The sequence below is a fragment of the Pleurotus ostreatus genome (genome assembly GCF_014466165.1).
Source record: "Pleurotus ostreatus strain PC9 chromosome Unknown scaffold_4, whole genome shotgun sequence".
Classification (NCBI taxonomy): domain Eukaryota; kingdom Fungi; phylum Basidiomycota; class Agaricomycetes; order Agaricales; family Pleurotaceae; genus Pleurotus; species Pleurotus ostreatus.
In genome coordinates, this window is record NW_023503159.1 from 2913294 (window position 1) to 2936861 (window position 23568).

General features: G+C 51.6%; 9 protein-coding genes and 1 non-coding gene across 10 annotated transcripts; 6 read left to right on the plus strand and 4 right to left on the minus strand.

Annotated features, from left to right (window-relative positions):
* Nucleotides 1-149: 149 nt before the first annotated feature.
* PC9H_006808 (uncharacterized protein) lies at nucleotides 150-2063 on the minus strand (the record flags this gene model as incomplete). The annotated part of the gene is made up of 9 exons (XM_036776348.1): nucleotides 150-227; nucleotides 282-352; nucleotides 413-488; nucleotides 546-644; nucleotides 702-868; nucleotides 917-1317; nucleotides 1370-1618; nucleotides 1670-1887; nucleotides 1947-2063. 9 exons carry the CDS (start codon nucleotides 2061-2063, stop codon nucleotides 150-152), a joined length of 1476 nt encoding a protein of 491 aa, XP_036632367.1.
* A 1446-nt stretch (nucleotides 2064-3509) lies between these two features.
* PC9H_006809 (uncharacterized protein) lies at nucleotides 3510-5257 on the plus strand (the record flags this gene model as incomplete). Its single annotated transcript, XM_036776349.1, has 9 exons — nucleotides 3510-3620; nucleotides 3673-3890; nucleotides 3944-4193; nucleotides 4294-4416; nucleotides 4498-4582; nucleotides 4634-4800; nucleotides 4857-4955; nucleotides 5005-5080; nucleotides 5163-5257. The coding sequence occupies 9 exons, from the start codon at nucleotides 3510-3512 to the stop codon at nucleotides 5255-5257; spliced, it is 1224 nt and encodes a 407-aa protein (XP_036632368.1).
* A 306-nt stretch (nucleotides 5258-5563) lies between these two features.
* Nucleotides 5564-6498, plus strand: PC9H_006810 (uncharacterized protein; the record flags this gene model as incomplete). The annotated part of the gene is made up of 4 exons (XM_036776350.1): nucleotides 5564-5856; nucleotides 5914-6025; nucleotides 6088-6220; nucleotides 6287-6498. The coding sequence occupies 4 exons, from the start codon at nucleotides 5564-5566 to the stop codon at nucleotides 6496-6498; spliced, it is 750 nt and encodes a 249-aa protein (XP_036632369.1).
* A 215-nt stretch (nucleotides 6499-6713) lies between these two features.
* Nucleotides 6714-10998, plus strand: PC9H_006811 (uncharacterized protein; the record flags this gene model as incomplete). Its single annotated transcript, XM_036776351.1, has 9 exons — nucleotides 6714-7411; nucleotides 7467-7494; nucleotides 7549-7921; nucleotides 8610-8617; nucleotides 8675-10194; nucleotides 10246-10347; nucleotides 10424-10502; nucleotides 10556-10773; nucleotides 10851-10998. 9 exons carry the CDS (start codon nucleotides 6714-6716, stop codon nucleotides 10996-10998), a joined length of 3174 nt encoding a protein of 1057 aa, XP_036632370.1.
* A 766-nt stretch (nucleotides 10999-11764) lies between these two features.
* Nucleotides 11765-14796, minus strand: FLO8_2 (Transcriptional activator flo8; the record flags this gene model as incomplete). The annotated part of the gene is made up of 6 exons (XM_036776352.1): nucleotides 11765-12856; nucleotides 12917-13105; nucleotides 13157-14197; nucleotides 14267-14345; nucleotides 14447-14578; nucleotides 14657-14796. The coding sequence occupies 6 exons, from the start codon at nucleotides 14794-14796 to the stop codon at nucleotides 11765-11767; spliced, it is 2673 nt and encodes an 890-aa protein (XP_036632371.1).
* A 1050-nt stretch (nucleotides 14797-15846) lies between these two features.
* On the minus strand, nucleotides 15847-16758 carry PC9H_006813 (uncharacterized protein; the record flags this gene model as incomplete). The annotated part of the gene is made up of 3 exons (XM_036776353.1): nucleotides 15847-16248; nucleotides 16297-16408; nucleotides 16466-16758. 3 exons carry the CDS (start codon nucleotides 16756-16758, stop codon nucleotides 15847-15849), a joined length of 807 nt encoding a protein of 268 aa, XP_036632372.1.
* Nucleotides 16759-17010: 252 nt separating this feature from the next.
* On the minus strand, nucleotides 17011-18925 carry PC9H_006814 (uncharacterized protein; the record flags this gene model as incomplete). The annotated part of the gene is made up of 9 exons (XM_036776354.1): nucleotides 17011-17082; nucleotides 17135-17241; nucleotides 17298-17373; nucleotides 17425-17517; nucleotides 17584-17750; nucleotides 17802-18196; nucleotides 18245-18490; nucleotides 18542-18759; nucleotides 18812-18925. The coding sequence occupies 9 exons, from the start codon at nucleotides 18923-18925 to the stop codon at nucleotides 17011-17013; spliced, it is 1488 nt and encodes a 495-aa protein (XP_036632373.1).
* A 1760-nt stretch (nucleotides 18926-20685) lies between these two features.
* Nucleotides 20686-21147, plus strand: PC9H_006815 (uncharacterized protein; the record flags this gene model as incomplete). Its single annotated transcript, XM_036776355.1, has 1 exon — nucleotides 20686-21147. The coding sequence occupies one exon, from the start codon at nucleotides 20686-20688 to the stop codon at nucleotides 21145-21147; it is 462 nt and encodes a 153-aa protein (XP_036632374.1).
* Nucleotides 21148-21482: 335 nt separating this feature from the next.
* On the plus strand, nucleotides 21483-22321 carry PC9H_006816 (uncharacterized protein; the record flags this gene model as incomplete). Its single annotated transcript, XM_036776356.1, has 6 exons — nucleotides 21483-21602; nucleotides 21661-21701; nucleotides 21764-21803; nucleotides 21855-21925; nucleotides 21978-22218; nucleotides 22277-22321. 6 exons carry the CDS (start codon nucleotides 21483-21485, stop codon nucleotides 22319-22321), a joined length of 558 nt encoding a protein of 185 aa, XP_036632375.1.
* A 236-nt stretch (nucleotides 22322-22557) lies between these two features.
* Nucleotides 22558-22637, plus strand: PC9H_006817. The gene has a single exon. It is a non-coding gene; the product is annotated as a tRNA-Gly (tRNA).
* The last annotated feature ends 931 nt before the right edge of the window (nucleotides 22638-23568 follow it).

Sequence of the window (23568 nt, forward strand, 5' to 3'; positions counted from 1 at the left end):
GCGGCACGATTTCGATCTTCGGAAATTCCTCCATCGCCGGGACTCCAAGCCCATCGCGACTCAGCTCCAACATGTTTATATTCGGGGAGGCTATGGTACAGTGCCTGGTGCAAACGATGGGAGTATACACGATTGCGGAGGTCGCATCTTTACGACCAAGTCAAATCCAAGGTACGGAGCCACCCATTTCCATTCCCGTACGTGATTGGGATGGTTTGGAACTCAACCTGCCTAAGATGAGGACGGCGAAGACCCGAAATAATCTGTGGAGCGGTACTCACATTGTGACCATCACTGGTGGTGCGCCAGCAATTAGACTTGAAGGCCCTGCACGCTGTGGAGTACGCAGATGCTGTGAAACGTATATGTTTCTCTAATCCCTCCACTTCGGAATGTGAGAGGGGTTACATACAGAACCAATGCTTGCCAACACTCGATGAGAGGACTGTCAAGCCGTTGATGGGCAAATCATCTGCTGGCATGTCTTCCTTCATATATAATTGAATGGTCAGATCATCGGCGGCATCATAAGTGATAAGACGCACCCGGATGATGAAATGCTCATATCCTTCTCTGTTGACCCACTGGGTAATACCAGGGTAATACCAAGTGTCGGTAGATAATTGCGGATCGACCCAGTGGTCCTGCCATCGATTGTAAGTAAAAAATATCCCGAACGTATGTTCAAACTCGGTGCTCACATAGCCATCCTTGTAGTCAACAGAAAAATCGACCCCCGAGTCAAGCTCTATGGCGTGTTGCTGGAATTTTTCCAAAGTGAAATCATTGGAGTACTGGGCCTTGAACGTGTACTTTGAATCACCATTGTCATTGAGCATCTGCATGTCTTGCTGGAAGTCGATGGAGTCTGGGGAACGTTCAGCGCTACATAGGGATGTCCAGAGTCAGCACTGACAATTGTATCTTGTCCCGTTCTGCGAAGCAGGGTCGCGAGGCTGATATGACAGCAGATCCATCGTGAAGCCTGGGGAAAAGTTCCCCGTCCGGTTCCAGTCAATGAAGTAATAACCACAATAGCCACTCGTAGGCCCCAGGAATCGCGGGGCGCCGTCTGACGAACGTCGCACGTTACCACGGTCGATAACAAGGGTGTACACAAGGCCGCCTGCTTTAGTGAACTCGTCGCCAGTCTTACCCCTACAATCGGCACCTGTTGCGTACACGTAGAAATCGGTGTACCAGTTCAGGTCAAACTTCTGGATATATTGCGGATCCTTAGTGTAGAAGTCGTAGATGCCGTCCGCGTTCCATGCCAGCCAAGTGATTTCGATGTGGGCCGTGTTGTCGATGGTGCCCCTGTAATGCCTTAGTTAGCGCGAATAAAAAAAAGGTGAAGATAAGAACTTGCTTCTTGAAACCAATCACACCGGAGGGCGGTTCGAGATTGGAAACGGGGCATCGCGAGGTCTTTGTCATGGAAACGGCACGAGAGATGGACATTACGGCTTGTTCATGGGGATCGACTGACACTGTAGACACCGAAAAGGACTCTTCTGGGGGAGCCTTGCCATCTTTCTCAAGAGTGCTTCGCACGAGCTCCTGGACCTTGGCTTCACTGGGAACGTTGTTCGGAGTAACGTGCACCACGCCATTCACGCTGTTGTTACGAATGAGTACAAAATAAAGACATAGTTGTTGCAGCACCGACTTGTATACCAGGAGCGGTAATCCATCGGCCAGCTCCAGGCTTGGAATGTCAATGGGGGTGTTCGTAGCTTTGTGAACAGTCTCCAAGAGGGCGCGACTTGGTCCGAATAGAGCAAGCACGGTCCCAGCGCGTAGCGTCTTGTCGATATCGCTTTCGGAGAGCGTATGCTCCTCACCGGTAAGAGCAAGCACCGAGAGATTCACCGCGCTTTTCTTGCGCTTCGATTGAGACACTACAGTCAGTTTGGGTGATTATTGCATAGTGATAAGCAGCTTACATCGGAAACCGAGCCACATTGCTCGATGTCAAAATTGTTTGCTTGTAGGGCCTTCACAAAGCCGTCGGAGTGGGCCCCAATGAGGGAGATTTGTAGTTTGGTAGTCGGATCAGCCATTGTTGTCTGATGGCTGGTTGCGTTGACTGGAGATTTGTACTTAAAGAACTGGTTTAAATATTGAGACGGCCCTGCGTCCTCTATCAAAGATCGTCATTAAGCTTGAGTTGACGAAGGCATAGAAGTCAGAGCCTTGATTCATAGTGGAGTGGATACCCATCTCTGGGAAACCGTTGAATACTCTGCGAACTCCAACACCATTATATCAGCTATCGATGAAGTCTCTTCATAACACAGAGTTCTTCGAATTCTTAATTCGGTGCCAAGCCACGAGACTCCATTGCCGGAAGCCTCTCTGCCCAAGAGCCAAATTCCCTCAGATCTGAGGACGTCGGCCGATGAGGGGCGGCCTTCGCCAATGTTCGCTCCTTGGGATGTCAAGAGATTGTGCATGACCTCCTGGCACAGAAGTCGGGAGTAGTCAGGAGTGGAATCGAGGATGCCTGGGTTCCAGAAGATGATTATCATTGCTCTGTTCTTCGAAGCACACATAGTCAGTCTCCGCAGCCAAGTGTATAAGTTCTGGGGCTTGCCAAGTTAACTCTCGTCCCCGCGTCGAACCTACATAACACGAGGAGAGGGGTGGAACGCATGGAAATGCCAGAATCCGTGCAACAGTGTCGTCAATGGGCTGAGATGACTCTTCCGAAATCCGAGTGTTGATGGGTGCTGGGTTCGCAGAAGGTCCATTAGCACCGTACCCTACGGGTACAACTGGTGATTGACTCTTTGGGATGTCACTAATTCATTGGGCAAAAACGCTTAAGTCCCCAGTCGTCGAGTCCGAGTTCTAACTGAGTCCAAATGGTGAACGTTTAAACTCCGAAGCTCACCAACAGAAGAAACATGTACTTACAACTTCAATTATACCCAGCGAGCGACCCAAGTTTGGACTCTGCCACGACTGTGGCTCGACGGCGTCAAGAACTCCATGTAGCTAAGCAAACTTTCTGATCACCAGTAGCACCCATGGTCCCATGCCACATGTGCTTACATGTGCTGCGTTTGTTGAATCGAATTTCCTTTTGCTCTAACTTCCATGAAGTTAGAACCGCTCTGGAAGATCGACTCCCAGTCGCTCCGCGAACATACGAACAAGTCTTCAGAACAAGTCTTCGCCAATGACGCTGGGATGCCATTTTTAGCTACGACCGACCGACCCCATGATGACCCAGACCCCGAGCTTCAGATCACCACCCACAGGGTTCTTCAGGGCGCGAAACTTAAATGTTTGAATCTTTAATTTCCAGTAATAGCACTGTGGATATGGCAGTGATTCCTCCGCGACCATGCTCAAGCTTCGGCTGGGCTTCGCGGCAGGTCAGACCATAGCTCAAGCGAACGTGTATGGAAGTTGCAAATTTGCCGACTGCGAGGACACTATTTGAACTCGTGTCTCCAAGAATTGTATCATCAGCAACCTGGACCACTGCAGCGTAATCAACGATGACGGACAGTACCAAACCCCAAATCGCACTTGTGGGTTCCTATTCCGACGCCTTCGTGACGGCCTTGCAGGACGACTTTGAAGTCGAGCAATGTGACTCAGTTCCCAACGTAAGTAGTTTCAGGCAGAGCGATGTTCACCTCAGGCTAAGCGCGACGGCAGCCCGCGACGAGGACATCGAGTCTCGCGGCGCTTGCTCTCAAGGACGACGATTATACCCTCTCCGAAAGCGATATTACCTTAATGTTACCCGACAAGACGGTTCTTATTTTCTTTGGGCCTACATCGACGCTCTTGGAGACCATTCAAAGTGCGACCAACACCCCCATCGACATCCCGAGTCTTGGGCTAGTCGACGGTTTACCGCTCCTCGTGTACATGTAAGTACTGCCCTAAGCTGTACCCATGCGCTGACCGCTTCGTGGCGATACAGGGTTGATGGCATGGTCAACGTTGCTTCCAACAGTATTCCCAGCGAGGCTCAGGTCCTTCCCCTAATGCAAAGTGCTCTTAAAAAAGATAGCAAGATGGCAAACCAAGGCTTCCAACTACAAGTATCTCCGGTCGATCTTGTTGAACAAGCCGCAATGTCCATCGATAGCGCCGTGTCTGCGACGCGGAGTACCAGAGCTTATGTATCCAATCTAGAGCCGCCGGCTGGCGTGATTGGTTTCAAGAGGCAGGTCTATGCTTCCTTGCTTGATCTTCACTATCACATGGCTCGCTTGGAGCCCAGACGCCAAATACAACGTCACCACCACCAGTGATTCATCCCTTATCCAGAAGTACAATCTGAACTGGTACACGGATGTGTACTCGTATGCGACGGGTGCCGACTGCAGGGGTAAAACCTCGGGCCAGTTTACTTCAGCGGGGGGTATCGTTGCTGTAGATCGGGGCGCCATGGTAAGGGCCTCGGACAGTGCTCCGCGATATCTTCGACCTACTAGTGGGTATTGTTCATATTACTTCGTCGATCGCAACCAGACAGGCCACCATCCTGGTTCTTCCCTTCAAATGACTACTTACCAACCACGCGGCCCGGAGTCGCAGATCGACGGTCAGGTTCAGTGTGAGTCTGGTTGCAAATAATACACTGACGTTATTGTTGATGGTGTTCTAGACAATATCAGCTTCGAACAGGACATGCAGATGTTCAATAACAACGGGAACTCTGCCTATACGTTCAAGGCCCAATATACAAACAGTTTCACCTTAGATCAATTTCAGCTACATGAAGTCCCGGGTGACTCGGGGGTCGATTTCTCGGTTGATTACAATGGCTACTATGTACGTATCAATTTTCCTGGGGATGAGGCCATTTTCATTTACCGTTGCGTGTCCAGGACCGTTGGGCTGACCCAACGTTCGTCACTGACAAATGGTGGAACCCTGGTGTCTACCAGAAAGTTAAGCGACAAGGACGGAGCTATTGGATTGTTCGAGTGGGTTTATCTCTTAGCATCCTATTTAATTATCTGACATGACTTCAAGGAAAACCTGCCGGCCGATAATTTACCTATCAATGGCTTGACCGTCCTTTCGTCAAGCGTCGGTAAATATCCTCTTGGTGCGTGCCACTGCGTGGACCTATTGCTTGCAATACCGTGGGCTGATCATGAACGCATGCATAGTCTCCAGGTATTATATAGGCTGCAGGGCATTCAAGTCTAACTACTGGCGCACTACCAGTGACGATAACCATGTGAGCGATGCAGACCATATGTTACTATCTGTGAACGTTTGAACGCTAAACATGGCTGGTAGATACATTATCAGACAACAGCGACCGCGTACTCCTCAGGTTTGGCCAACACGCTGGATTTGACCTGGACCTAGGAGATTACGAATGCAATTCAAGCATTCCTTAGGGATGAATGAGTACTTACTAGGAGGCGAAGAATGTCCGTAACAGTAAATCTTGCCACTGTAGAAGGTTGCGATATAGTGTTTCTTGAATTCTAGAGACAGGTTTCCCCAATGAAGGCACTACCCCTGTGTCGCAGTGTCTTGGTAATCTGTAAAGCTTACCGTCGGTACTCATCAATGCATCATGAGTCGACTCGCCTCTTTTCGTGGGCCGTCTGCACCATCACCATCGCCAGTGCCAAACCCCCAATCGCCGTCAAACAAGAAAAAATCCCGACGCTCCGACGCCCTCACAGACTCGTCTAATCTCCAAACACCCTCGTCCCCCTCCCGATCAGCAACAGAATCCACATTCCATCGCAAAACTCGTGCCTATCTGTTAGAGTTCAAAGCCATAGTGAACAGTTGGGATGATTTGGTGCTGATCGACGGTGTAAGGGCGGCGAAGCACTTGGTTGATGCTAGGACCGAACTTGAGTGAGTTGATGGATCAGTCTCTGTGTGCACGAAGGCACTCAAGCCCCAGCGACGAAGAAATTCGATCGCGCTCGCTCCAGATCGGCGGCCCCGCTATCATTTGGTCGGCGAGAAACTTGCGCTTGCGGAGAACAAGATCACAGAGCTCGAGAGTATCATCGCTACTTTGGTATGCACTCGCCGTGTACACACGCAGTGCTTGTGATCTACCCGTCTAACACTATAGCATAGGAAAAGCACTTTCGGAGGATGAACAATATCATCGACGGCTTGGAGGCACTCTATTTCGAGGCGACGAAGGCAAAGGGATTTCAATGGGCCGCGAAGCAGCCACTCTGGACTACATGGTCGCTCGAGAAGTTTGGTACGCACACCGACAGCTTCCTTCCTTCACCCCTCCCGGCTTATTTATTTATGCATGCTGCTGCAGTGGTCTCCATTCCTTCGGTGCTCCCGGCGTACAATCGGTCTCTTCACGAATGCAAGACCATCGTCAATACTCTTCAATCACACGCCGCGACGTTTGAGGTATCGAGAGATGCTATCGCTAGATGGGTTGAACAGCCGTGGCTAGAAGAGTTTGGGTGGGACGCGAACTGGGAGGAGTTGTGCGCGGCTGAGGTAGAGAAGTGGGATCCATAATCGGGGCTGAGTTCACCTTCAACGTTCAGATCTCTTTGAACGTTGGCCCCAAAGCAGGAAAGTTTCTTCGCCAACGGAAGTAATTCGACGAAAAGGTACCATTGCAGGGTCTACTCGGCTAACATATAAATGGACGCGAACGATAGTCTCGTACATTTCTTTTTTGACCACCAATCACCCACTATCCCTACTTGCCCCGTCGCTCATTCCCCACCATGGAATCTGCGCGTTCCCCGATCCCTTCTTATCTATGGGTAGCTCCGTACATACTTTCCTTCTCTGGGCTCCTCATGACCTCCCAACCTCTGCGCGCCGCGATGTTCGTCCCAATTGCCGGCATCCTCCTCCACATCACCACCCTCAGGACCGCGCCCTCCGAACACGCCATGGCGTGTGCGCTCACACAACTAACTTTACAGATGCTCGATTTCCTCGTCCTGACTGACTCACATTCGGAGCTGCGTTTGGCCGATCAAGTTACAGATACAGACCAACTTCCCCTTTACGAACGCGTCAAATGGGTGCTGCGGCTGATGACGAGCCCGCGCCTCGTTGGTTGGGTGAATGAACCGAAGAATGGCATTCCTCCACGCCCCACTGATACGTCGAGGCTGCGTTTTGCCCTGAAACAGCTTGCGTACCTTGGCCTCAACCTCCTCGTCCTCAACATCGTGGACGTTACTGTGACTCTATGCTCTCAGTGGCAATCCGCCCATGAACTTGGGGTAGCAGGCACGTGGGCTTTGCGGTCTGTCTATGCCCTTCAGCAAGGTCTGTTGACGTGGATGGGGATCAAGCTCTCGCATCATATCTGGATAATGTTGGTGCTGGCTACTGGGAGGTGGATGCCCAATGACCTTCCACCACTGTTCTCGAACCCAGGAAACGCGATTACTTTGCGCAAGTTTTGGGGGTGTGCATTTCCCGTTTTTCTCATTTTTTTTCGTGTATTCATCTCATATTTCTAGACGAACATGGCACCAGATGCTTCGAAGGGTGCGTTCGTATTCATGAATCACGCTTACTTGCTGACGCGTGTGATCTCTGTAGGTCATAACATCACCCAGCGCCTTCGTCGCCAACACCCTCCTTAACCTCCCGCGACACGGCAAACTCTCCAGATACACGCAGCTCTACCTCGCGTTCTTCTTTTCCGGACTCATCCACGCCTGGCCCGAATACATGCAGTTCGGGCATTTCGCCGGGAGCATGCGCTTCTTTCTCCTACAGGCGCTGGCGATACATTGCGAGGATACGTTGATTTCTCTCGCCGGCGGGATGGGCGTGAAGCAGTCGAAGACGTGGGAGATTGCTGAGTACATTTGGGTGTGGCAGTGGTTTACTTGGTGCATTCCCGCGTGGGTAGGCCCTCTGCTCGAGAGTGGGGTCCCAGGCGCGAAGGTGGAGATCATACAAGGATTGTGTGCGTATCATAGTAAGGGGTGCTACCTCCCTGCGTAGGAGGGGGGATCAACCAGCGACGACGCAGCTGAGCGCCGATAGAATCGCGCTGATTCTCAGTTACTCCCCCACTTGATCAGCGAACATGTGGGCAAGTCGGGTCAAATCTTCGATACTGAGCGCTGAATATGAATGACCAATCCCCTATATAAGCTTGCAGATTTATCTTGGCCATCCAATTCCACCACTTTCAGAAGTGTTTCCGGCCCTACTAGACGAAACGGAGATATCCTTTCTTTTATAACGGTTTATCAAGCAATGCCGCGCTGTTTAATTTTTGGTATCAAGACCAGCGATCATCCCGCGACCACACCGAAGCTTCCGTCGAAATTCGTACCATGGCCCAACTATGAATCAAATGAAAGGCCTGAAGCCAAAATGCGGCGACTGATGCTTCACTCAATCGCGGGCTGCCTGTACGGGGCGTTGCGTACGAGGAAAGGCCAGTGTTCAAGGATACAAGTTCACGCATTTCCCTTTCTATCCAAACTATGAGTTGATAAGATAGTATACATGGGCGGTAGCATTATAGGAAAGCAGTGACGACATTGAGACGAAAGCAAAGGGAAGGGTATGGTAGAAAAACGAAGGCGAGTAGATGAGTAACTGAAATCAAGCAATATCATTGACTACTGGCCAAATGGCATGAGATATGGAAGTGCGTGTAGAAAGACAAGAATGGGAGAAGGGTGGAATAGACTCCTTAGGCCTCTAGTTCAACGTTGTCAGTAACCACCATGGCAAGTATCAGTCTCAAAACTATCGAAGCCTGCGACGAGAGGCGCATGCGCCACACACCATTAAGCACCAATTCCAATGCATATTCGACGTACACGAGCACGAAGGATCTCCTCCAGAGAATCAAGCAACGAGGCAACGAAAACAAGATGAACTTAAGGGGATCATCTCGCACGAGTTACGAGATGCAACTTTCGAGGGCAACTGGGTACGAGAGGCGTTCTTCCCAGCATCAGGTGGTATTGATAAGGTGGTATTCGATGGGTTGCGAGGAAAGGAGTGGACGACGAACATCGGCGCCGATGAATTTGGGCTCCTAAATTGGCCAGAAGCCGGAAAAGGACACGAGCGATTATTCTACGAACCACTGGTGAAGTTGTTCAATACGATTATCGATAAATTCAAGGCCCTGCGCCCCAGCCAATACCAGAAATCCTATTTCAGAGATGTTCGTTTTGCCATCTACGACCGAGTTTTGCGAGGCTCTATCGACAGCGAAGCTCCTTTGAAACCGGATTTCGTAGCACTCGATGGCATCCTTGGCACTGATGTTCGCCTATATTGGTACCAGACGCTGATTGTTGGTGATGTCGAAGGCCATTGGGGCGACCTCGTTGCTCAAGCCGGAACTTATGCTCGATGCCTTTTCGCGGCGACGGAACATCGCATTTTCATCCCGATGTTCCTCTTTTGCCAGGACAATCTTTCGTTTCGAGTATGCCTGTATCACCGCGGTGGATTATTAGCAACCACCCCCATGGCTCTCGCCACCAAGGCCGGCTTTCGCGAAGTTGTTGCCACTATCGTTGGTATATGGCAATGGGAGACACTCTCTCAAGCCGGGTATGACCCTTGCATGACCCATTCCCATATCTCACTCAATCACGCCCAGTACCGTATCACCCAGGTTCTTTGCCGTCGGCAGGCCATCCGGGGTCGGGGCACGGGCGTTTTCGCAGTCAAGCTGGACAAGGAGCTTGGACGACCTTCGCGATCCCGGCTCCGTCGTTTTCTCCCAGAATTTACGAAGGAGCTACTGGAGAAAGTCAACCTCCGCGCATGGTCGCGACTGAACCCTTATGACGACTTGGAGGCGTGCAACCCCACTGCGACGAAGCCACTGAATGTCAAGTTGCCCGAATCTTTTATCGTAAAATGCTCCCATCAACCCGCTGGCCGCGATAAGGAAGAGGATATTTTCAGATCTGTTCAAGGCTACATTGGCATCCCTGATATTTTGATTGGGTATGAAGCACAGCAATTTCACACTTCGAAGAATGTCCCTGAATTCTGGCCTATCAAATTTCGCAAGAATAATGAAGACGCTATGAACCCACCTGATGAGGGGACGGCCACTCTTATATCTGACTCCACGGCTCAAGCCTTTGAGGTTCGATGCCATCGTCATCTAGTTATAGAAACAATGGGACACCCGCTAGATGAGACTTTGGGCCCTCAGAAACTTGCGCGGGCTCTCCAGCATGCCGCGATGGGTGAGTTTCTCTTATTACCTTGCGCACGCCAATATCATTCCTTCCCCCAATCAAGGCATTGTGCCTTGTTCACCCAAGGTCGTTACCTCCATCGTGATGTCAGTAATGGCAACATCATTGTTTTAGACGAACCCGTACCCCGACGAATACCTGATATGTGAGTTCTGGATCGACCTTTACGCATGGCACATGGACGCTAAGAAATGGCCTAGTTTAACTTCTGTAATACAAAGCCAGGACTGCGTCGCGTTCCTCATCGATGGTGATGGGGCTCAAAGATGGGGCAGTGCCGAGCAATCTTCGCATCGTTTCGTCAGTTCCTGTCTTTCGAGGTTGTGACAAGAGCTCTACTTACGATGTCTCAGGGTACTTTACCCTTCCTCTCACTACGCATTTTGACGGAATGGGCCTCAGGCGGGCAAGCATCTCATACGCCCATCGACGATTTGGAGTCTTTTGCATGGGTACTCCTTTACGAACTACTTCACTGGGCACCGAGCAGGACGCAGTCGGAAACAAGATGGTGGAAGCTTCTCAACGCCGATGGAGTCTCGCATATGCCCGTCTCGAAACGATCCATTCTGTACGAATGGCAGGTTGAAGGGCCCAAGCTATCTACCTTTCCTGCTGTGAGAAGTTGCTGGAGAAGTGGTTCAACAGTGTGCAATCGTGGTCAAAGAAGTGCCAGAACCTCATGGACACGAGGGTTGCCTTGGATTCCGAAGAACTGATGGGACTTTTTGGCGAGGCGTACAAAGAGTTCATTGGGATTGTCGATACTCAGATTCCTCTCATGCGAATTCCGTAAGTAGCCAGACGAAGTTCGCTCTTGTATGCACAATGCGGTATATCAGCCCTTCTTCATGCCCATCTTTGTCAATCCGTGGCGACCTGATCAACCGCCTCTCGTCCGCGCTTTTCTCCGCACCTCTGCCCGCCTTACATATCTGCATGTGTTCGGGAATGTAAATGAGCACTACCATAACTCAATACAGACACTGTAGGGGTACTGTCGTGTCCACTTTCCTTCGACGTCGACTCGTTGACTTTCCATCCAAACTATGAGTTGATAAGACAGTATACATGGGCGGTAGCATTATAGTAAAGCAGTGACGACACGGAGACGAAAACAAGGAGAGGGGAATAAGATATACGGTGGAAAAAGAAGAGAGAAGTAAACGGGAGACTGAAATCAAGCAATATAAATGACTACTGGCCAAATGGCGCGAAATATAGGTGTGTATAAGAACAAGAGGGAACCTGGGGAAGCGGGTGGACTACAAACGGGTGTTATAGGGCGGGTAGCAAGAGCAGAGGGAGAGCACGGAAGGGGGATGGGAAACTATCTACGGTAAGCATCGATCCAAAGATACATCATGGTTTATAAAGCACAATGAAAGAAGCCATTTTGCACGGAAGAAACCGATACGCACTGCGCACTGGGGAAAGAGTGTCAAGTAAAATGGAAAAAGCAAGTGTCACTTCCACAGGCAGGCAGGCAGGTCCTAGATCTTGTCTTCCGCGCGTTGTCCTCTGGCCTCACATCCCACCCGCATGGGTTGGCGCGGGGCACTCTATGATAGTCCTCCGCCCATAGTATCGTCCCCATTGAACCACTGCCCAAAGTCCCTCTCAAAATTGATATCACCATCTGGCCGGAATATGCTCGACGCATCGAAGTCGTCCAGAGTGTTTGCCACGCTGGTAATGAAGTCTGTGCTGAACAGATCCGTGGGCATACCTGGTCCGCCACCGTTCATAGATAGCATGGAAGATGGCGAGGGAGCGGTCATGGGGTTGTTGTTTGGCGTTGATGGGGGAGGGGGTCCGTTACTCATACCGGCTCCAGGCGCTGGCGTTGGCGGAGCAGTACCCGTCGCAGTCGGCGTCTGTCTCCCCATAGCTTGGTTCTGCGGCGATCCGCCAGGGCCACCAGGCTTGGGCCCATTCCCCAACGCGTTGTTCCCATCCTTCGGTCCTCCCGTGTTCTGGTCCTTCATGCCCGGAGACGGAGGCGGCGCCATGCTATTCATCGGCTTATTTTGTTGCTGAGGTCCGGGCCCAGGCCCCGGACGGTTCCCAGGATTGAACTGGGGCGTCCCCGAGCCACTTGGTCCGCCAGGGTTGAAGGGCGAGTCAGCGTTCGCGGCGGGGGACCCGACGTTACCGGCCATGGGCTGCTTGTGTATGTTTTGCATGTTGTGTCGATATGCCATTTCAGTCGAGAGCATCTGGGGTGTCCGCATGCCTCCCGCTTGGGGGTGGCTCATTCCGGGGCTCATTATCATATTGCCCATCGGGCCACCAGCCATTCCTTGACCAAAAGGGCCGTTGACACCCATTGGTGGACCTTGCATACCGCTGGGACCTGGACCGCCCCCCATCATGGACTGTGGTGGGCCGCCCATCATCGGACCACCCATCGGGTTCGGACGCATGATATTCATTGGCGGCTGTTGCTGCTGAGGATTCATAGAGGGAGTACCGGCTAGCCCGCCCGGTCCACCAGGTTGGTGATTCGGCCCACCTCCGGGCTGCTGGGGCTGGCCTGGCTGGCCGAGCTGCTGCTGTTGATACATAGGATGCTCGAGCGTTGGCGAGTGTCGTGCTCGTTTGGCGCTTCGCGGTGACGACTGGCTGTCATTTTGCCCAGGAAGAGTTCCATGCTACAAGGGGTTGTCGCGCGTCAGTTTACGTGCTTACTACTAGTGATGGATTTATTGCACCTCTTCACCAGGAGACGTGCTGTTTCGCTTTCCGGCACGTTGACCTGACTGTGGACCGGAGGGACCCGGGGGTCCAGGAGGCCGCTGACCAGGGTGTTGCATAGGTGGTCTATTCATCATTGAAGGACCGGCAGCAGCGTTTACACCTGCTTGCCCCCTCTTCGCTCGATGGTGGCCCACGATTCTCATCTGACGTTAGGTCGTAAGTACACTACACGATAAATCATCCAGGATTCGCACCTTGTCTTGATCTGACAACGGTTGATTGGTGTCTGGCATGCCTATCTCAGACTTGTATTGCTTTAGCAACAAGGGCTGTATCTGGGCAAATTCGGCGAGGACGGCCTGAAGAGGCATGCCCATGCCCATGCCCATGTTCGGTGGCATCCCTGGCGACATACCCATATTATTGGGAGACATTATACCGGGAGACATACCCATACCCATCTGACCAGGTGCGCCTGGAACCTGCCGGTTCATCAAAGACGGACTCTGCTGAACCATCATGCCTCCACTGCCCGGCGTGTTGGTGCGACTTGGTGGCCGATATCCAGGCGTCGATCCTTGGCCTTGCATGTTCATCCCTGGTTGCGGACCGCCGCCTGGCTGGCCTGAGTTAGGCGGCAACATTGACCCGCTAGGATTCCCACCCGGGAGCCCGCCGCTCGTTCCAGGTCGACTCATCGTCCCCCCCATCCCATGCGGGCCTGGCCCCATCTGGTTCATCGGCTGTCCTGCTGCTGGCTGCCCTTGCTGCATCGGACCACCACCCTGGCCTCCAGGTCCTTGCTGCCCAGATTGCCCGCCAGGCCCACTGTTCGGTGAGTTCGCCATCGTCGGGCTCTGCTGGAACGGCGGACCGCCCATACCGTTCGGCCGCTGTCCGGGGGGACCAACGCCCACGCCGGGTGCGCCTTGAGGAAGACGTTGGGGGTTCATACCTGCAAAGCCAGGACTGCTTACAATGCCGTTGGGCATGCCTTGGTTGCCGAAATTTGGCGTAGGTGCGCCATTTGGTAGAGTACCGTTAGTCATGCCGTTGGGAAGGAAGCCAGAGTTAGGTGGGGGTCCTGGGCCTACAGAAGGAGCTCCTGGGCCGCCCTGGCGAGGCATACCATTCATCGTTCGCATTGGAGGGCCGGTAGCTGAGCCAGGTGGGCCGGGTTGTGGAGGGCCATTGGTGGTAACAGTTTGACCTACGCCGTGCAGAGCTAAGCCACCCTGCGCCTGCGCCTGCGCTTGAAGTCGTTGCTGTCGGACTGCCGTCTGTTGGTTTTGATGCTATCATTTCGAGATTACATGTAGAAGCGTGAGCCAACGGATCAGAAGAAGGGGATGTACAGAACGCACCTGAGTGTAGAGGAGAGCATCCTCCGGCCCATTCCCATTACTCTTCGTAGTGAACAGCACCCAGAATACGCTCCACCATCTAAACCCGCAGCGAGTCACACATCATTCACACAGCAGACAAGTCACAGTGGCGGGCCCGACGATTAGCACTGTGTGCGCTAATGCAAGCTTAACACTCACTCAAACAGTAGACCCTGCTTTGCGTTGATCGGGGGTGTGGCATCGGGTGGAAGGTCTGCCTCGCTTAGCAGCTCCTGCGCCGTCTTGAGAAACCCTCGTTTGTGGCAGTAGTCGTAGATGTATATATTAAACCTGGGTATTCCACAAGTTCAGATTCGATTGGTACAGTGTTAGATGATCATTTCGACGAAAAGTGAAGACAAGACGTACATGCGGTCGCCCTCCCATGATAGCGCTGCGCCAGGATTTGGGTCTGAGGGGTTGAGCTTGAGCTGTTGCTGTTGCGGCTGCTGCTGCTGCAGAGGCTGGGGAGTAGGGCCAGACTGTTGCTGCTGGGTGACGGTGGCCATATGTCGAGTGGATGCAAGCAGGATGGGGAAAAGAAGCGGAGTGGTGAGGGTGCGAGGTGAGGCCTCCGCAAGACCTTTGGAAATTAGAGTACAACAGCAGAGTGAAAGGAGAAAGAAAAGGATGGAAAACGCAAGAGATTATCCCTTTGGTGAATTAGAAGGGAGTATCGAAAGCCTGCCCAAATGACAGTTAGCCGACTGGCGAATAATCCTCCCACTCACGCCCTGCAGCAAATTAGGCGCCCACTCAGCTCACCTCGGTTATGTAAGCGCGTTTTTCGCACTCCGATCAAGTACTGCTACGCTACTGCCACCATGACAGCAATCACCCATTCCCATCTGCCACACTCTTACAGGCTACAGCTTCCTGATTCGCTGATGAACGGAACAGACACTCACTGCCCAGCCGATCTGCAAAGGTCCCTGCGCCGCATTCCATGCTTCTGACGTCTCCGACACCATCCTGGAAGTAAACGGTACAGTCGTGTATGTCGATAGATAGAGGGCTGCTCTTCTGGAAACTGGCTTCTCGGCTACAACTAGTATGGCGGCGTAACTCGTGAAACTGACATTTTTAGTTACGGCGGGGAAGTCGCGCGGTGATCTGTTGTTTTCTTTCTCTTAACACCGGATATGACAAACTGACGATCCGCAAACATGTCAACAATGGGGGTTCAACGTTCAAGAGTAGATATGCTTCAGGCAGTGTCAACTGATAGAAATGTGGCTAGTGACACATCATTGGTGTCAGACAACAAGCAAACAGTGAAGGCTGTTTGCGACATAAAATATGCGCGTTGGCTACGATAAAGTGAGAACGAAGCCGAACGTGCCCTGTTCGTCTGCAGATGTGATGAGAAGTCCCCAAACTTGCGCAAAGTGATCGCATTTCCCGGGGACTCGAACAATGGCAGCCAACACCAGCAATATCCGCATATGATGCTAGCCTCGATCCCCGGGTACACCCTGCAAGGATACCTTTCGTCCTGCTGTTGGGGTATAGATGTCTGAAGTCTGAACGTTGATTATCGAGCATCAGACTCCTTCGGGCTATGGATCCCACTTCTCTACCTCAGCCGCGCACAACTCCTCCCAGTTCGCACCCCACCCAAACTCTTCTAGCCACGGCTGCTCGACCCATCTAGCGATAGCATCTCTCGATACCTCAAACGTCGCGGTGTGTGATCGAAGAGTATCGACAATGATCTTGCATTCGTGAAGAGCTGATTGTACGCCGGGAGAACTGAAGGAATGGAGACAACTGCAGCATGCACAAATAAGCCGGGAGGGGTGAAGGAAGAAGCTGTCGGTGTGCGTACCAAACTTCTCGAGCGACCATGTAGTCCAAAGTGGCTCCTTCGCGGCCCATTGAAATCCCTTTGCCTTTGTCACCTCGAAATAGAGTGCCTCCAAGCCGTCAATGATATTGTTCATCCTCCAAAAGTGTTTTTCCTATTCTTTAGTGTTAGAACAAGCAGAGTGTACATGGCGAATGCATACCAAAGTAGCGATGATACTCTCGAGCTCTGTGATCTTGTTCTCTGCAAGCACAAGTTTCTCGCCGACTAAATGATAGCGGGGCCGCCGATCTGGAGCGAGCGCGATCGAATTTCTTCGTCGCTTGAGCTTGAGTGCCTTCGTGCACACAGAAACTAATCCACAAACTCACTCGAGTTCGGTCCTAGCATCAACCAAGTGCTTCGCCGCTCTTACACCGTCGATCAGCACCAAATCATCCCAACTGTTCGCTATGGCTTTGAACTCTAACAGATAAGCGCGAGTTTTGCGATGGAACGTGGATTCTGTTGCAGATCGAGAAGGGGATGAGGGTGGTTGGAGATTAGAGGAGTCGGTGAGGGCATCGGAGCGTCGTGATTTCTTTTTATTTGATGGGGATTGCGGGTTTGGGACTGGCGAAGTTGATGGTGCAGATGGACCACGAAAAGAGGCGAGTCGGCTCATGATGACCGACGCTAAGCTTTATTTCCTTTAGCCTGGCGGGGCCAGTAGGAAAACGACTCCTTTACAGAACTTTAAGACACCGCGAGACAGGGGTAGTGCTGTCGTTGGGAAACTTGTGTCTAAAATTCAAGAGGACTACCACACTATATCGCAGCCTTGCAAAGTGAAAAGATTTACTGTTACGGACATTGTTCGCCTCCCAGTAGCTACTCATTCATCCCCAAGGAATGCCTGAATTGCATTCGCAATCTCCTAGGTCCAGGTCAAACCCAACGCACGATTCCACGTCCTTTTTTCAGAGATCCCGGTTGTCTGGAAATGGGTCTACCATCCATTGTCAGCCCCCGCAGATAATTGCATGGTCCAAGCAACTCACAGGTGCGTTCCCGTCAGAATTAGAAACCTCACCAGGCTTTTTATGATCACTACTAGTATCCCAGTAATTAGACTTGAACGCTCTGATGTCTGCAGAGAATTCGGACGCTGTGAGGGTGCTTTCAATCAGATCACGGCCTGGGAAGCAGCATGGGGCTACGCACTCATAGTGTGTTGTCCAACACTCGACGAGAAGACAGTTAACGCATTGATAGGCATATTGTCGACCGGCAAACCATCCTTGAGATCGGGTCAGGTAGCTGGCAGCATTGTAAGTGAAAAGTGACCAACGCGAACAGCCCAACGTCCGGATTTCGGGAGTTTCTCGAAGACACCAGGGTTCCACCATTGCTTGGTGGCGAATTTCGGGTCAGCCCAATAGTCCTGAATACACAAAGGCCACACAGAGGTCAGTAAAATCACTGTAATTCGACGGTGATAGGTGCGCACATAGTAGCCGTTGTAATCAACCGAAAACTCCACGCCTGAATTCCCTAGGCTGTCGTGTAGCTGAAATTGATCTAAGACAAACCCGTTCATATACTTGGCTTTGAATGTGAATGTTGAATGTCCGTTGTTATTTAACATCTGCATATCCTGTTCATAGCTGATGTTGTCTGTAGAACGTTCAACAACACAGCAGGATGTGACTACAACAAGGCACCTACAGCCAATCTTGCTTTCATTCTGCGAGTCTGGACCTTGCGGTTGGAAGGTATGCACATTTAGCGATGAGCCAGCACGGTGGGTTGTCGTGTTGTGATCGACGAAGTAGTAGCCACAATACCCCCGCTCAGGTCCCCAATATCGTGGCGCACTATCCGGGGAGCGTCGCAAGTTGCCACGATCGATGACAACGGTGTACACGACACCACCCTCGTTAGCGAACTGTGTGGGGGTTTTATTCCTACAGTCGGCGCCCGTTGCGTACGAGTACACATCCGTGTACCACTTCAAGGTATATCTCTGAATATGGGATGTAGGAGCCGCAGCCATATAGATCCCCGCTGGACTCCAGGCAAGCCGGTTGATCGCAATGTTCGCGAAATTAGACAGGGTACCCCTATACTGCGGTTGTAAGGCTAGATCAAACGGGAGAACCCACACTTACTTCTTAAAACCAATAGTTCCGATCGGTGGATCAAGGGTGGATACATAGGCCCTGTCGCTCTGCGCTTCGGTAACAGCGTTATCGATGGACATTACGGCTTGTTCAACGGGATCGGTTGGCGATTGTAGTTGATATCCATCCGTCGCCACAATCTCACTGTTTCCTTTGAGAGCACTTTGTACTAGCGGAAGGACCTGAGCATCGCTGGGAACAATACTGGTAGCGATGTTGACCATGCCATCAACCCTGTATCGCCGTGAAGGTCGACATATCAATATAGCTTACTCCAACACTCACATGTACACGAGGAGCGGCAAGCCATCGACTAGTTCGAGACTTGGGATGTCGATAGGTGTGTTGGTGGCGCTTTGAACGGTCTCCAGGAGCGTCGATGTAGGCCCAAAGAAAATAAGGACCGTCTTGGCGGGCAGCATCAATGTAATGTCGCTTTCGGAGAGGGTGTACTCCTCGCCCTTGAGAGCAAGCGCTGCGAGGCTCGATGTCCTCGTCGCGGGCTGCCGTCACGTTTAGCCTCAGGTGAATATTGCGCTGCCTGAAACGACTTACGTTGGGGACTGAATCGCATTGCTCGACGTCAAAGTTATCGTCTCCCAAAGCCTTCACGAAGGCGTCGGAATAGGAACCCACAAGTGCGATTTGGGGTTTGGTACTGTCCGTCATCGTTGGTTACACTGCAGTGGTCTGGGTTGTTGACGATACAATTCTTGGAGACACGAGTTCAAATAGCGTTCTCGGAGTCGGTAAATCTCCAAATTTCATGCACGTTCGCTTGAGCTATGGTCTGACCTGCCGCGAAGCCCAACCGAAGCTTGAGCATGGTCGCGGAGGAATCACTGCCATATCCACGGTGCTATTACTGGAAATTAAAGATTCAAACATTTGAGTTTCGTGCCCTGGAGAACCCTGTGGGTGGTGATCTGAAGCTCGGGGTCTGGGTCATCATGGGGTCGGTCGGTCGTAGCTAAAAATGGCATCCCAGCGTCATTGTCGAAGACTTGCTCTTATGTTCGCGGAGCGACTCGGAGTTGAACTTCCAGAGAACGCAGTTCGAACTTCCAGGAAGTCAGAGCCAAAGTCAATTGGCTCTACCTATGCAACACATGTGAGAGCATGTAGCATGGGGCTTATCTGTGTAATGCTCAACTTGGTCAAGTCTGCTCAATAGGTGATACTATGCTTCATCAATGCTTCGTACCCCATCACTACTTCGTACCCTTGAATTACTCACCCATTGTCTCCTCCCCTGCTAAGATATTCTCGGAATATGATGTAGCAATGCCTACACACGCATTCGTACCACTTTGAAGCAATACACGACCATATTTCAAACGGTAGAATCTTGGCTGGTGTCACGCTCTGCCGCAGAAGCCGCTGCGGACAATAGAGAGTTTGCGAAAGCCACTCGAGTAAACTCTGCCCAGAGCCAATCATCGGTTGTATTCACGGACAACGATGGACCTGCTGCGTGCCAATATGCAGCTTCCGGAGGAGTCATCTCGACCCACCCGGCCTGTATTCAGCATTGTTTCGCGGTTTCTGCCCATTTCCTTGAGTGGTGCTTGGTTCGACGTGGAGATGTGAGGCAAGTTCGAAATTCATCATGTCCTTAGCTGATTGACCCTCGTGTTCTAGCCGGAACTGAGCTTCCGAGGACAGAGTAAGCATTGTCTTCTGGAACGCGATCCTAAGCATCTTCTATTCCACTGCCATCTTCTGCGCCAGGGGAACATGCTCAACACTCGTGACATTCCAAGCAGCGAAACCTTCCAACAGCTTTTCCTTGGCCGACATCCTCAGATGAGGGAATTAGGCCCTTGAGTACGGAGGCTTCCGGCCTGGATGAAGTCGCATGCCTTAGTACCGAACTACAAACTCAAAGAACCTTGTGTTATGAAGAGGTACTAATCGAAGGCGATAGCGGTTTCCGATGTAAGGTACTTATCTTTATGGAATGAGCACCCAATTGACGGTCGTATCTCAATCAAAACATCAGAAAAGCGGGTCGAATTTCGCAGTTCTTGCCCTCACTGGTGATGAGCACACGCTCTCCGAGAGCGATGTCAACAGTATGCTACGCGCTTAGACGGTCCTTTCTCTCTTCAGGCCAAGTCGCGCCCTCTCGGAGGCTGTTCACAAAGCCACCAGCACACCCACTGACATCCCAAGCCTAGAGCTGGCCGACGTATTACCCCGAAACAGGTCACGCCGCCGGTGACCATCTCGTTTTAGGGATGCCTCCGAACATGAGGCATGGGTGGTCTGGATATGAACGATCAGGCCATGCAGGCTGAGTTTGCCCAGATTCCGCCTCTGATGTTGGAGCAATACAAGTCCGAGATAGGGATTCCAGACATGAAACCAGCCGTTGTCAGATCGAGACAAGGTGCAATCCCTAGGCTATTTGGCGTACGTTGTGCTCCATGTTGACGACTCGACGACAGATGAGACTTGTGAACCTCCATCGAGCGAAGAGGGAGCAAGCAGGCGTGAATACTGCTGCTGCTCCCTTCGGCCCACAGCCGGGTCAGCGCGCTGGAAATCGAAACGGCACGTCTCCTGGTGAAGAGGTGCCCCATTTCGACCAAGCTCTGGAAAGACAGACGCCGGTATCTGGAGCCGGTATGACCAACGGACTCCTGCCCCCATCAACACCGAACAACAACTCAATGACTGCGCCCTCTTCATTTTCCATGCTATCCATGAATGGCGGTGGAGCAGCTATGAGCACCGATCTCTTTAGTATGGACTTTATCAACAGTGTGGCAAACACACTCGAGGATTTTGATACGAGCATATTCCGACCGGATGGAGACATCACTTTTGAGAGGGACTTCCAGCGGTGGTTTAACGGAGACGATGCTATGGACGGGGGACTGTTATAGACACCCTGACCCAAGAGACATTCAGAGGCTTCATCGAACCACCCCTTCCCACCCCAGTGCGCCGTATCTGTTATTCCGCACGAAATGGGTTTCTTCGTTGTACTTTACAACCTTGATTTACCTTTGGGTCGATTTTTCCGTACTTAGCTTCTTCCCTGCTCCTGTCTCTTTCTAAGTACAGTTTCATTCCCAACCCTTGTACGCACATTTTCTGTGGCTATCCGTCCTGTACCTAGTTTGAATTGAAAGTAGCTACCAAGATAGCGCATCTTAGTTCGCGAACCTAGTGATTTTAAGGGTCCGCGAGATTGTGGCTGTGCTCTCTCTCCTGGTTAATGGACGCCATCTCAAGTTCTTCTCGTGTCGACCAGAATGCATCCCGTATGTTCGACGCCCAGTACGACCGACCTCAAGAAGACGTCCGTATGTCAAAGCCCCACAAATCACATCAACATGTACGGTCCCCTGCTTGTCACCTATTGACGAGAAGTCACATTGCTCGGTTCTGAACAGCACGCATCACATCGGGGGACGACGACTCGGTACAAGGAGAAGTGGGCACCTAGAGTTGCTTGATGTCCCGCGATGTAGCGAGCTAATGGGAGGTTCTACCTAGGTTCCAGGCAATGAGGGAAAGATACGAGCATGTCAATGCGGTACGTCGTCAGCGTAGCCCTTGCATCAGTTCAGGCTCACCATACGATCAGAAACGTGAAGCATTCGGCCGTGAACTGGAGATTGCGAGCGAGAAAGAGAGGCAGCTGCAGGCTGAGAACGAGTACGCCCCAGACACTCAGGATCTCCGGCCAGGCCGCTGACCGCCCTCTCAGTTTACTGCTCGACACACTAGCAATCGCAATGGCGCCCCCGCAGATGGAATACAGGACGAGCCACTCTTCTTCTCACGCAGACATCCAGCTCCCGCCGCGAGACGTTCATTCGCCTGCGCCTGAGGGCCTAGCGTTACCTACGAATGGACTGCGGGACTCCCACCATGTGCCCCGGTCAAACGGCGTGCTAAACGGATCGGCCCCGAATGGCTCGTCCGCTGGACTAATGGAAGTACGCGAAGTACGTCGCAATAATTGTGCTCGCGCCGGGTATCCGCTCATCACTCTTATAATTGCAGCCAGCGGAGCTCAACTCGCACGAGGAGAAGCAGGAACGGCACTGATTTCTCCTCATCACTTTTTCGCTGTGCGACGTTGTAAAACCAGTCACTCATCGTAATGTGCTCGAAGGGAGTATCCGACGGATGCAAGCTTTGATTGATCCGAACAGGTCTTGTCCCTAGTTAATCCTCAAGCCTTTGGACTCATTGTACAGTAGTCAATCTCAAAGTATGAGGCGCATACTGGATTCGCTGGCTCAAGGCCACTGTTGTGTGCTCGTACGTCGCAGTGAACTAAGGCATCAATAGGGTAGTGGTAACCTGGGTCGTTGCCATAGCGTATATCGACCCGCCGCGAGTTCAATTCTCGCTTGATGCATTTTTCTTTTAAGTACTGAGGAACCGTCAACTCGAGCGACCGGGCCCGCTCAGCGTCTGACTTTTTCTATGCTAATAAATTTACTAGGATGATTGAAGGCACGGCAACAGGCAGTCGTTTGCGAATATCAAAGAGGTTGATGTGAGCTTCCTCCAGGTGACCTAGACAGGGATGTAGAGCATCCTGCATGCACGCAACAACTACGTTTGATACCCAGGTATTCCGCAACGATGCGACGGCGCAGCATCCTCTGCTTGAGCGGATTGCTCCTTGTTTAGTGATATGTCTGTATTTGTCCAAGCTTGCATGGATTTAGCTGAAGCCTGCTTGCATTTGCTAGGCCAAAGTTGTATGGATATCCTTGAGAGGGCTGTCGTACTGGTCTGCCGTAGTTGAATGAGTTAAAAAGTCCCAAAGATGATTGGGATTGGTAGCAATTTGATCATATGGGCAATTAGACTGGATTAACTCTGAAGGGAATCACTGACGAGTCTCGTTTTCATAGATTGACGAGAGACGGCTAGAACAGCCAAGCGCCATGGTGAGTGGAAGTAGCTCCAGGGCGATCATCGTTGGAAGATTGTACACCTGATGCCATGTCTTGGAGTAGTGACCGCGTCGCGGCGTATCTTATGCTCTACAACTTAAGGATAACACTTTCAGTGGTTCCGGCCGAGCAACAGTGTATAAAGCGAGAGATTGTTGAGGGCCTCTGGTCACCGCCGTCTAGAAGAAGGCCGGGGACTGATAGCAGATGAATATTGGAGCTAGATTCTACGAGAGAGCCGGATTAGTCGTGTGTATTCCTTGACAAGCGTTGATGTGTTCTTGCCCGTCCTAAGCCTTCAGAAATTATTCACGCTTCATAAATTTATCGTGGTGCGGAGAGTAATGCATCCAAACGAGATAACGTCGACAGCATTGCAGATAT